The sequence below is a fragment of the Mizuhopecten yessoensis genome, unplaced genomic scaffold (genome assembly GCF_002113885.1).
Source record: "Mizuhopecten yessoensis strain PY_sf001 unplaced genomic scaffold, ASM211388v2 scaffold716211, whole genome shotgun sequence".
NCBI classification, from domain to species: Eukaryota; Metazoa; Mollusca; class Bivalvia; order Pectinida; family Pectinidae; genus Mizuhopecten; species Mizuhopecten yessoensis.
Window position 1 is genome coordinate 167,790 of NW_018480003.1, and position 13,451 is coordinate 181,240.

Here is a 13,451-nt window from a genome sequence, read left to right on the forward strand (position 1 = left end):
GCCCTCCCCCTCAGCCCCCTGGGGGGTCAGCCCCACCATTTGTACAATTTTGAATCCCCACCACCTAGGGATGCTTCCAGTCAAATTTAGTTAAATTCCAATCAGTGGTTAAGAAGAAGAAGTCGTTTAAAGAAATTGTTGACGGACAGACGCCGGACGCCACGGTATGGCATAAGCTCACCTTGGTCCTTCGGACCCGGTGAGCTAATAATTAATACCATACACATCATTATTTTTAAAAACTGAACATCACTGTTGTAGCTACGATACCAAGAGTGCAGGTCACAACAGACCAACATCCAACGATGCTAATCACTACATTTATGTGGCACTGTCTTACGACCGGAGATGTCACAACAGTACACCACCGGAGATACACAGTGCTTTTTAAGTACTTCCAAGAACATTTTTTTCTATTATTGATTATCATAAACTGAACCAGTTAAATTTGTTCATCATCAGCTTATTTACTGGCAAACATACTCTTTTCATACTACACTGTATCCACTAAATCAGACCTGTTTGAACAAGCTATTTTTACTTATGAGTAACATGCATTTCTTTAACCCGAGGTTAATTGGAAAGGCTCACAAGGGTTTCTTAAAGCAAAGCTACACCAGTCCTACCTTAATGATGGCCTTGGTGGCGTCAGTCCTCAATGAAGGCTGATGTCTCATCAGCTCGTCCATGGCATTTCCTAGATTGCTGGCTGTGTCACCTGTCAAACAGGAAAATATTTATCAAATTCTCTATACCATTTATTTTTAGAGATTTTATAAAAATATGAGTTACTTTCCTCCCCCCTCCCCCCAAAAAGATTAGCAATGTGAGTGATACTCACCAAAGGGGTCAGAGCTGCGTCTCCTCCTCATAGCGGGGAGGTAATCTGGCGACAGCAGCACCTTGAATAACCTGTCAAATGGCTTACAGTTGACAAATGCCTCTAGGCCACGCGTGTTTAAACACAGGGCACTGAACACATTGGGCAGAGACGCCAACACCTCTCGAGTTGCTGGTACCTGTCAATGACATAGACATGTATTACTGATGAAATTGAGTTTTTCTGAATTTCATAAAAATATCTTGTAACGAACCAGATTTGTATTTGTTTCACAGGATTATATGGTCCTTATCATGGCTTTACAGACGCTTTAGTCAGTTTTGATTCGTGATAGTGGACTATTTTAATTTTTTTCTGACAACATTGAAAGTCTACTTACATCCTTGATAAGTAAAGCGTGGAGCACGACATCCGTTAGTCCACTGTCCTGTAGCGAGGACAGAAGGGATGGCTCCTGGAACACATACACAGTCACAACATCCGTGGCTGTAAGGAAAAGCAAACTTGAGAATATATTACCTGATGCTGACACTTTCATTCTTTCATTACAGAAATTACCAAGATCTGCTCCTACTCCAAGGACTTATGTTTTGCTGACTAAATTTGAAACCTCAAATAGATCAGATAATAAGTTCATGTCATTTATTTATTGATTGTTCTGTTGAATGTATACTTAATTCTAAGTATTATATAGAAGTATCACAACAAACACATACATGGTAGAAGAAAACATTTGTGGACCAAATAGCTGAAAATTCAAATAACAAAGGAATTCAGCACTAACATAACATTGACAAGTCTTTATAATGCACACTCCTGATGTTAGACTTACCCAGAAGGAACAAGGAGGGCCCATAATACTCAGCATTGCTGATGATGTGCTGGAGAGACTTGGGCAGAGATCCTTCCATTACTGTCAAAGCAACAAGAGAGACACAATCAGGAAGATGTATACATTATCATACTTCTGACACAGAATCTCAACAAAAACCCAGTGCTTAAGTTTGCTACTATATTTACTTTGTCTGGAACCTTTCACTCCTAGTTACTGGAGAAGATTTACAATGATTCCAGTGCATGTGCCACCTACTGTGGTATCGAAAAACTTAACAATTTTAAACAAAACCAAAATAATTTTGTAAATTCTTCATGTTTAGACACCAGAAAATGTCTTGGGACAATAGATCACATTAATTTAACAAATACTGCTAACCTGATAGTCAAGAAAATTCACTCTCAAGAGGGTCATATTGAACAAATGATTTTTACTCTATTGATAACTAAAAATATTACTTTCCTTGTTCAGAACCAGTCACATTACCTTTATTCTCTATATGGTAAATGTTTTGCCAAAAAACATGTACGTTTATCTGGATCACCATCTCTTTGATATTCAAAACTTTTTATCCGAGATGCACTTTAGTCTTTGTACTCAAAACCACAAGAAAAGTGTTATTTAAGTAAAAAGGTATTGTGGGATAAGTATGAAACTTTCACAAATTAAATATCATCATATAACTAATATCTATACCAAGCATGCTTATCCCAAAATGCCTTTTATGTACAATTAGCCCTTAGTATTGAAAGTAAACAGAACAAATGATAAGACAATGAAGTGGGTTAACTGTAACGATTAAAACAGATACTTTCCTTGAGGCTAGGAGACTAAAAACTATCAGCAAATCAAACTTCATATATTAAATTAATCATTTTACAGTAGCTGTGGTGGCAAATGCCAGTTTTTTTATTTGTATTGAGTTAACTTTGATAAGAAAACAAATCCGGACTTGGAACTCACTTCAGCCACTGGTGTTGATTGGTTTGGTTTGGTTTAGTATTGTTTAACGTCCTATCAACAGCTATGGTCATTTAAGGACGGCCTTCCCTGTGTGCAAGATGCATGCTTGTAGTGTATACATGTGTGTTTTGGGAGGCTGCGATATGTTCGTGTTTGTCTCCTTGTAATAGTGCGGATCTGATGCTGACTTTATAGTGCTACCTCACTGAAACATACTGCCTAAGACACTCTGAAGACTCTGGTATGTCTGGGCCAGGGGACAGAACCCAAAGGCTTTCTCAAAGGGGCCAACACTCAACTAAAGGCCAAAAGTGAGGCATTGTCCAGGGGAACATTAGGAAGAAGAAAGTTGTTTAGAAAGAAGAGAAAAGATAAGATCCCAAATTTAGTCGCCTCTTACGATCATGCAATGGGGGCAGCAGGTACAATTCTTACGCCCTACCTGCAGGGCCTAGTTGAACATATATTATATGATGTATATAATATACAATATCAACTATTCATATCTTCTACTATTTCCTGCACCTTTTAATTGACAGATATTTAAAATTGCCAACTTTGAGATGGGTCCAAAAGCCATAATTCAGTATAAAACAAAAGGAAAGTGTGTAGTGAATATGCATATTATGTAAGTGTACTCAAATGAGTAAAGTTGTAAATTTTAACCCGAAATATAAATTAGAAAGGAAATTATTGAGAAAACAAACGTTTTATTTGAAAAATTACCGTAAACAATGCCCCCTGGCTTAATCCCCAGTTTTATATAAGCAATCTTTAATTGACAATTTATTATGCCTGTTCAATTTACACATGCTTTTAAAAACAGCAAATTATATTTGCGATTTACCCTACCCCTTTTGGTACCCCAAAAACCCACTTTCAGTCAAATTTTACCCTTAGTTTTTGCACATGTAATAAAATAGGACATCCTTGAACAAATTGAGGTGAAAATCTGAATATACCGGGGCCCAAAACAGAGCCTTATAGACATTCATCCTTTGTAATTAAGAATTCAAGGTTTTTTTATCAACTTGTCCTAGTTCACTTACAGCTTGAAATAACAAACAGAATGGAGTTAAAATTTCATGTGTCAAGTTTAGTAAAACAGCACAATATTTCTACTTACAATGTCGAATACTTTCCGAAAATGATGAATCTGGGATTGCTTTTTTAAGGAAATTTAACATGGACTTCAGCAGGGCAGCTCTTTGAGGGAAACACTGGACTCCTACGTAAAAAACAAAACAAAATCAGATATCTGTGCATATGGTTTTCATACTGCAGTATCAAAAACACTTTGCATTGCTAATCTTTGTGGCATTAATATATAGCATTCCTTTTTGAGCCAAATAAATTTATCACAAATAATTTTAAGGTGCCCTACCATTTTTTGGTGGAGAAGAAACTGTGTACGCCATGCCAGTGGAGGTAGATGCACCTTCGTTGACCCTTGATTCATCATGGACAACAGACTCCTCGTCAATGGTACCCTCTCTGCCCTCCTCACCATGCAAGTCCATCTCCATAGCGAGGGGAGAGTCCTGACTCTCACTCATAGAGTCACGTTTAATTCGGATCTGAAATGGGTTCTCCTTCCTACAGATCTCCACCTCGTGCTGAAATAATACATTCAAGTTAAAACTGTATCTTGAACCCTCCTTCAGATAACTTTCTTCCAGAAAATGTTTAAATAATTGAAGTATATAGATCTTATCTTGTACAGCAAATTTCAACATCTGCAATGTTGCATTTCATACATCATTATTGACATTTTTGCTGAAATAATCCTTAACTAGATCTGAATTGTGTCCATAATACAAAACAAAAACAGATCTCTACTTACTTCTAGTCTGTTGAGGAAGGTTGATAGACCGCCCTGTGTCTGGAAGGCGGCCATGTCCAGATTGGTAATTAAGTCTACTACACGCACAGCTCTCGTTACAAATTGCTGCAACATCCAGAAAATCACAATATAAGTGGCAGAAATTAGATTCAACTCGAAGAGTGGGCTTCATGAATACCCCAGCTCCCCACATATCTAGAAAGTTAATGAAAAGGTGGCTGAGATATGCTGCGGAAAACCTTTATTTCAGCACTTGGGCTCGAGGTCAAACATGTCAATTGGTATGAAGTAGGTGCTGTAAGTACATATGAAATTTCAGAAAGACCCATCCAGTACTTGAGATATAGCAAGAACAAACTTAAAACAGAGCCCCACCCCTATATGCTACCTAGGGGGGGGGGTCATACTCACCAATTAATATGAACAAATTATTTTCAAAACAATGGAAGATATGGCCCATCATGTCTATTTCCTGTATATACTATACTAAATTTCACCCCCTCCTCAGGGGCAAACGGGGGCCCTGGGAGACATAAAAATCCCAAATTTTATAAACCACCCAAGAAAGAAAGACAGCGTTCTAAATCAACTGTACTAGTTAATTACAAAAGAGTATGTAAAAGTAGACACTAACTATGTATATAATGTTGTGGACAAGAGACTTACCGTGATGTGATCCTGACCGTTGCCATACCAGCTGATCACCTTCAGTAAACACTCCATCATCCCACAGGACACCAGGGCCTCCACACCTGTAAATACCACACTCAACATTTACATACCATTTAACTAATTTGGTAAGGCCAAATAAAATAAATTACTTGGTTCTCAGGCCAATTTTTTTCAAAAGAGATGCGGCAGAGAGGTATTTTTTTTCTCCATTTTACATGGCAAAAACGAGACGAGGGCAATATTTTTTTTTATTGTGTAGTTTGTAAAACGTTCATTGTGGGCATTACATTGTCTTTTTATAGTTGTGTAGCGACCTGTCATAGAGCAAGCCTCCGAACCCCCCCCCCCCCCCACCACGATGTTCCAGATGAGAATCACGAACCCCCCATTCCTTAATTGTACCGCAATGAGCGCCATTTGTACACAAGACTAATAAGTCGTAATCATTTTAGTGCTTGCCTGTTTATCAATCCTGATCTTTATTCAAACGTTTTTGGGACTTGGGTGACTAACAAGTAAAAAAGACATGCAAAATTTCCGGATTTTTTTTAAAGACTGCGGCTGGCGCATTCACATTTTTTTTTAATACTTTCACGATAAAATCGGCAATGCCTTTGGTAAAAAAAATGTGCGCGGGCCTGAGAACCACTTATCTTTTTTTTTTGCCCAACATTTACAATTTTACATACATCACTGCATTTATTTTTATATCCATTTCAATGCTTATAAATTTACCTGTACAACTTGTTTTCCCTTCAATTTACTTGTAGGCCTGTATCAAAATCGCATATCTACCTTTATCACTATTTCATTAACATCCGATTTACCTGCACATTCATTTTTTTTATTTCACTACTAGAAAAAGTTTACCTGTATGCACTAACTTTCTTATAGCACACATGAGATCAAATTGATTGCACAACAAAGAAAAATTCAAAATATCCGGATATTTTAAAATGTAGTTATCCAACCTTTCCTCAGTCTCTATCAATATATCATCAAGGATATTATGACATATGCTTGTCTTTGATATATTCATCACTGGAAAGTTGGGTAACAGTATCATCAACATTTTAATATATGTTTGCAGTGTTCATATTAAAACATCCAATTTGATCAACATAAATATATCAATTAATGATTTAGAATATCTACAAACATGCACTAGAACAAGCTGATGTCAAAACTGCAGCATACAGTTAAAATCGGTAGAAAGAATTTCAGCTGCTGATACCACATCTTTTCCTCGACAAGAACACTCAGATGGTAGCTTACCATTTTCGTAACTGGCCAGGTGATATAAAAATGAGAACAGGGCCGTGGCATAGGGCTGTGGGAACGGCTTTAACAGGGTGTCTGGAAAGAAAACGTCAGTGGATGAATGATACATGTCACAGCATTACTAGGTAGTTTCTAAATCAACTTCATCTACTTTGATAAATCCTGGCTAGCACCATGAATGGACATGGTAAGGGAATTTCAAGTTAAAAAGAATTTCTAGACAAAAACGTCCATTAAACCCCAGGGGTCCTTCAAAACAAGTTTGCCATATTCAAAATTTATAAGAAGGTTGATTTCCTTAACAGCACGAGTTCGGATCAAGGTTGGTAACAATATCACTGTAATGTGTTTTCTCTCCTGGAGACATTCTTTCTACACTGGAGGATCATCAGAGTATTTTCTGTATGTATTGTCAGACAACAAACCCCACTTCAGTCACTATATGTAATATACTACCTAATGCTACATGTATTATGTTAAGATACCAACCTTCTTCCAACTGTTACAAAATATGGATGCATTTCTTGTTTAAAAGGATTTGTCGTGGACAAAACATTCTTAAATTATATGCTATTTTATTAATATGACAAAATGACAACTAAAACAATGACTCATTTTAGCTTACCTGTCATGTGTTGTATACAGGAGCGTACAAGCACTGGCAGAAAACCGTGGTATGATGATGCACCAGTAGCATCTATTATGTTGTTCAGCCTGCAAAAGAAGACCAACATCAAATAAAATCTCACAAAAAACAAAACTTTTGTATTCATTTTAAGTGTAGAAATGTTAACATGATTTTATTTTCCAATCATTTATAAAGTGTTTTCTTCAGCTTGTCCATGAACTCAAACAAGCTCAATCATCAAGAAATATCAGCTGACAGTTATATTCCTAACAGTTACAACACATACACTTACTTTGGATTTCTCTCCAGGTGAATAATGGATGTAAGCGTTCTCAGGGAAGCTGCTTTAATTTCCTGATAATATATATACAAATTATTACATTTCTTACTTAAATGATTGAAATGAGACATTTCTCTCCTTTGAAGAATGCAAACAAATTTATTCATGAATCCTTTTCACTGCTAAAAGCAATGGGTCCCACAATGTTAAATTTCAGTATTTCCAGAAATTCTACAAGTCCCATCAAAATTCTATGAGTAAAGGACTTTAGACTCGTATATAGATTTATCACTGATTATTCCTTGTTTTTGCTAACAAATCCTAATTGTGACGTTTTGCTGACAAAATCTTAACCCTTCTGAATTCTTAACCATTCTGAATGGATGCATGCCAAAAATTGTCTTAGCTAATATTTCCTTTGGTGCTATACCAGATGAATCAATGCTTCATACCCAATGAGACAAAAACCTGTATCTAGCTCTACATAGGTGCTTAGAGTACTGCATGATGAAAAGACTTGTCAAGTCTACAATTAACATACCACCAGGTTTTCATCTTTGAGTTCTATAATATCCACTAGTTCCTCTATCAGACCTGGGTACAGCAGAGCATTCATGTTGTCTTGAATGGCATTGGAATAGACTGCAAACACAAAGGCATGTCCACATTTTATAGTAAACCAGGCAAAAAAGTTAAACACCTCTGTAGCATTGAAGCATTTCAGATTATTATCAAGCATAATTTTGAAGGCAATTTCAGTTTGAATTTTTATTTTTTACATGCCTAAATGAATCTCTTATATCAAGATACTATGGATTGCAGGTTTTATAAACTGAATTATATCAAAGTGTAAATGAGCTACGAACAAGCAGGTTTTTATAAACTGAATTATATTTATGTGTAAATGAGCTACGAACAAGCAGGTTTTTATAAACTGAATTATATTTAAGTGCAAATGAGCTACGAACATAGAAAAAGTTAAAGTCTCACCCAGAATAGCCATTGCCTGCAGTCTAGCCTGCACACATTGTAGTCTGGCCTCGTACTTGGAAAACAGGTTGGCCAAACGTATATGAGTATATAGCAACATCTACAACAAAAAATAAATAGAACAGTCAAACAGCTGAAAAACACCAAAAAAACAAGAGGCCCAAGAGGGCCTGTATCGCTCACCTGAATATTTAAGCAGTCATAGCAAAATATTCTCATTAAATATTATATTGCACTAAAAATATTTCCCGCGCAAACTTTGTTGGCTCCATCTGTTGAAACTACCAGCAAAATATTATTACAAGATTCTATGCTTTTTGATTCTTCAGAAGTTTCTTGACATATTTTTCCCTGTGACCTTGTTAGTAGGTCAATGTCATTTTCCTTCTCAAATTGGTAAGCTCTATTCCAAAAGCTACCAGCCAAATCACATGAATCCATTCCTTTTAGTTCTTAAGAACAAATCCATTAAAATGTTGTTGACCTCAGTGACCTTGAAAGTAGGTCAAGGTCATTTTCATTCGTAAACTTTGTTGGGCTCTTTCCCAGGAAATAACCAGCAGAATATTAAGGTTCTATAACTTCCAGTTCTTCTTCAGAAGTCATTTGAAGTGTTTGACATATCTGCCTCATGTGACCTTAAAAGTAGGTCAAGGTCATTTTCATTCTCAAACTTTGTTGGGCTCTTTCCTAGGAAGCTACAAGCCAAATATGAAGATTCTATACTTTTCAGTTGTTCAGAAGAAGTCGTTTCAAGTGTCTGACACATTTGACCCCTGTGACCTTGAAAGAAGGTCAAGGTCATTTTCTTCCTCAAACTTTGTCGGGCTCTATCCCGGGAAGCCATCAATCAAATATAAAGATTCTATACCTTTCAGTTCTTCAGAAGAAGTCATTTGAAGCTTTTGACACATTTGACTCCTGTGACCTTGAAAGTAGAACAAAGTAATTTTCATTCTTAAACTTTGTTGGGCTCCATCCCAGGAACCAATCAGCCAAATATGAAGATTCTATACCTTTTAGTTCATCAGAAGAAGTCGTTTGAAGTTTTTGATATATTTGACTCCTGTGACCTTGAAAGTAGGTTAAACTAATTTTCTTCCTCAATCTTTGTTGGGCTCTATCCCAGGAAGCAACCAGCAAAATTTAAATATTCTAGACCTTTCAGTTCTTCAGTAGAAGTCATTTGAAGCTTTTGACACATTTGACCCCTGTGACCTTGAAAGTATGTCAAGGTAATTTTCATTCTCAAACTTTGTTGGGCTCCATCCCAGGAAGTCACCAGCCAAATATGAAAATTCTATACCTTTTAGTTCTTCAGAAGAAGTCGCTTGAAGTTTTTGACATATTTGACCCCTGTAACCTTTAAAGTAGGTCAAGGTCATTTTCGTTCTCAAACTTTGTAGGGCCCCTACCAACAAAGCTTTCAGCCAAATATCATGACTCTAGGCCTGTTCGTTCTTCAGAAGAAGTTGTTTAAAGGAAAAGTTGACGGACGAGGACGGACGGACGGGGACGGACACGGACGGACGGACGGACACCGCACCACGACATTAGCTCACTTCCTTCGGGCAGGTGAGCTAATAAACCACTAACACATGAGAAATGTTTATATGAAAACACAAAAGAAAAGATTAACTGATCTTTCTGATATACTGACCTGTTTTTCTTCGGGAACTTTGAAATTCTCAAGAATTTCTTCCATAATTTCAGAGGGCATTTTTATCGACTTGTCCAAGTTTTCCATGTGTATAGAGGTAATGACATTAGCCGTTCCCTGAAAGCAAACAAAACAGTATGAAGTGGAGTCAACCTATACCTGATATAACATAGGCTACCATCCCACTCACCAGTGCAAATAGATAGACCGTGGGCTTTTGGAGTTTGGAAAATGAAGCAAATCTATGTAGCTATTTCCAAATTGGGAATTATGTCTATCTAATAAAGTCTTCTTTTTTTCTCTGTCATAATGCCATTTAAAGGACAATAAATACATTGCACTTTATTTAAAAAAGATTTTTTGACCTCAATACTTTAACATTTAAACATACACCACAAGCTTTTCAAGTTTTTATTTGTGAAAAAACCCCACCTCAATATGCAACTGGTAACAGGGCTGAAAGTCAGCCTCAAAATCAGGCAATAAACTACCAGACTAGTGAGTACAAACAGAACTCATTTAGCCAAGACCAAATTCTTTAATAGAGATGTCCAAATGGCCAGAAATAAATTATGTACAAACCTTCCTGCCCTTCTCTTCTTTATTGTCCACATAAAATTCAAAGTGCAATGTTGTTGCACTGGTAGGAAAATTCTGAAACCAACAAACAGAACTTATCTCTTACCAAGATCTTCCATCACCATAATCTTTTAACACTATTTAAAACCAGTGATAATTAGGCGATAGAAATCATAATGCTGTGTAATCTTCACCCACAGAACATCTTCCATCACCTATAAAATCTTAACAAGAGTTCTTTCCAATTCGTGACAATATCTTTCAAACGATAAACAATATCTTTCAAACTATTAAACCATTGGAAAACAAAATGAAACCAATAATTTTTGATGATTTTAAAAATCTTACCAGACAGTGAGAGGTAAATCGTATACTAAACACTTACATAGATAGTGTCGTTACTGCAACACTCAGAAAGGCCAAAACCATTGTCTTTACCACCCCAGCTCTACCAGAAATAAAAGAAAGACAATTAAATGATCATATGATTCAAAATAAATTGCATAGTGCATAAGCACCTTGAATTAAGAGTCAGAACTATAAAAGGAACAAATGATTAATTAATAGTATTACTCACTAAAGCAAAACTAATTTCTGTAAACATAGAAACCTACTTTTTGAAATTTTGAAGTACAATTTGTCTAGTCAATTTCTTTTAAATAATTTTCCATAAATACAATTAACAAATTTTAAGTCATTACTCACCTCAGCTAAGTGAGTCAGTCTCACAATCAGGCCTTGTTTCTTATCACTGCTCAGTCGAGTTATGTGGTTTGACCTTTTGCTGCAGAAAAAAATATTCCAGAACCTCTGATAGCTATCCTTGTATATGCATACACGAGAATATATGTATGGCATCAAAAAGACTGCTTTTTTTCCTTCAAACATTCCAAAAAAACTTCATCAAACATCTCAGGAAGTTTGCAAGTTCAGCAGTCATTTCCTCAAAGTATGGAGGTCCTTTAACAACAGTCGGCTTGGCACTCTAAATGCATTTCCTAACCTTATCAGACTAAGTACATTGACTGTATTTGTTAGAAAATAGTATGGATTCAATAGCATATGTTTTGAAACTTATAAAATAAACCCCAGTTTATATAATATGGGTTACCCATTCCAATAGCTTTTGTTGTTTGAACACACTGGATAAAGTGTCTAAGAAAACCCTTTTTTTTATTCAGAATGAGATTTGTCAGTTTGGTATTATTTAGAAGTTACAAAAGTTATGTTGTAGCTACAATACCAAGATTGCTGATCATGACAGACCAACATCCAACGATGCTAATCACTACATTTATGTGGCACTGTCTTACGACCGGAGATGTCACAACAGTACACCACCGGAGATACACAGTGCAATCAGACAGTTTTAACATGATGATTCTGCCAAAGAACCAAGCATACACAAGCCAAGACATTTTTTGGTATTCTCCTTTTTTTTCTTTATATGTGAAAGTAACAAAGAATTCTAATCTCACACATTTTTTGCAGTTTTTTGTTGCTGACATCACAATATGGTGGGACATATCAACAGTAAATAATGTCCATTTGGTTCAAACAAAATCACAACACAAGTACAAGAGTACAAACTAAATGAGATGTATAAATCTAACACTGGTGCGGTAACATTAATCAAGAACTCCAGCGGGATTATCTTAAGCAACAATCTTCTTACCTGAAAACATATAAGAGATTCAATACTGCCAGGACGACTGTCATATCAGATGAGGACAACAAGCTGGTCAGGTGTTCCATCGAGTTGTAAAGGTGACGCGAAAAACTGTGTTCGATCAGCAGAGACGTGAAGTGCAGAATCACCAACAGTAGGTCTTTAAGCTGCACCGAAGAAAACATTCAGACAAAGATGCATTACAACAAATACGGGAAATAAAAAACAATATATTACAGTTACACACATCCATCATTGATAATTAGTACATTTCTAAGGCATTGTTTTACAACTGGAGTTGTCACAAGACACCACTGAACATACACAGTACTTTGTAAGTATAGTTCCAAATATCAGTTAAAAAAACAAACAAAAATCTTTAACAAAACAATCTTTTATAAATGCACAAACCTGTATCTCGCCAGTTCTGTCACATGACAGCATCCATTTCTTCTCCCCCTCCTTCTTGCACGCCTTTTCCAGGACTTCATCAAACTTGTCCAGGACATCTGACCAGTGATATAACTCACACTACACCAATACAAAAGGACAAACGTCATCTCAAAGGCTTCTTTCTATCACTTCAAAAATACATTACAACACAAATGTTATCACCAGTATTTCCTTCCTTCTCTTAAATGATTAGATTATCATTTCCAGATTTTTTTTATAAAAACACTTTATACTTCAAAATGTCATCTCTAAGTTTCCCTCAGTTTGCATTTAAATTTTTACATTAGTAGAAATACCACTTTAAATATCTCCCCTTGATATGTTTTTCACAACAAAGTTTGAAACAAGTCATATGAACGATTTCACATAGCATACTTTTCTATTGTAGCAGATAATAGGTCTATCACTTCCGAAACACGTAACATTTGCATGTGTGTTTTTGATCTTTAACATGCTGATACGACCCTACCTTTCCATAAGACCAGGCTTTCACTGCCCTCAGTTCCTCCAGCAGAGTTTCCTCTGTAGCAGTCTTCAGCTTCTCAATGAGGGCGCGACAATCTGCAGGCTGCGAAAAAAAACAATCAGGGTACTCTAATTACTTAACATACTTTTTCTGAATTTTTTTTCTTCAACAAACTATATTTCTAATATTTAGTAATTTTTAGAAACTTTTCCTTTTTTTGAAGTGTTGTAGCTACAAAAACCAAGAGTGCAGGTCACAACAGACCAACATCCAACGATGCTAATCACTACA

At 36.1% G+C, this 13,451-nt stretch overlaps 1 protein-coding gene across 7 annotated transcripts in view; it reads right to left on the reverse strand.

Moving 5' to 3' along the window:
* The window catches only part of LOC110442109 (E3 ubiquitin-protein ligase HUWE1-like), a 90,627-nt gene that overhangs the window by 67,117 nt on the left and 10,059 nt on the right, over positions 1-13,451 (reverse strand). For all 7 annotated transcript variants that reach the window (XM_021485552.1, XM_021485554.1, XM_021485556.1 and 4 more), the window contains exons 3-22: positions 13,164-13,262; positions 12,653-12,772; positions 12,248-12,408; positions 11,278-11,356; positions 10,958-11,020; positions 10,576-10,647; positions 9,994-10,110; positions 8,334-8,433; positions 7,885-7,985; positions 7,356-7,417; positions 7,061-7,149; positions 6,430-6,510; positions 5,149-5,234; positions 4,483-4,587; positions 4,024-4,255; positions 3,766-3,867; positions 1,674-1,754; positions 1,221-1,327; positions 842-1,019; positions 627-718 (exon numbers count right to left, since the gene is read on the reverse strand). In XM_021485552.1, the coding sequence (XP_021341227.1) occupies positions 627-718; positions 842-1,019; positions 1,221-1,327; positions 1,674-1,754; positions 3,766-3,867; positions 4,024-4,255; positions 4,483-4,587; positions 5,149-5,234; positions 6,430-6,510; positions 7,061-7,149; positions 7,356-7,417; positions 7,885-7,985; positions 8,334-8,433; positions 9,994-10,110; positions 10,576-10,647; positions 10,958-11,020; positions 11,278-11,356; positions 12,248-12,408; positions 12,653-12,772; positions 13,164-13,262 (2,127 nt within the window). The remainder of the gene's footprint in view (positions 1-626; positions 719-841; positions 1,020-1,220; positions 1,328-1,673; positions 1,755-3,765; positions 3,868-4,023; positions 4,256-4,482; positions 4,588-5,148; positions 5,235-6,429; positions 6,511-7,060; positions 7,150-7,355; positions 7,418-7,884; positions 7,986-8,333; positions 8,434-9,993; positions 10,111-10,575; positions 10,648-10,957; positions 11,021-11,277; positions 11,357-12,247; positions 12,409-12,652; positions 12,773-13,163; positions 13,263-13,451) is intronic.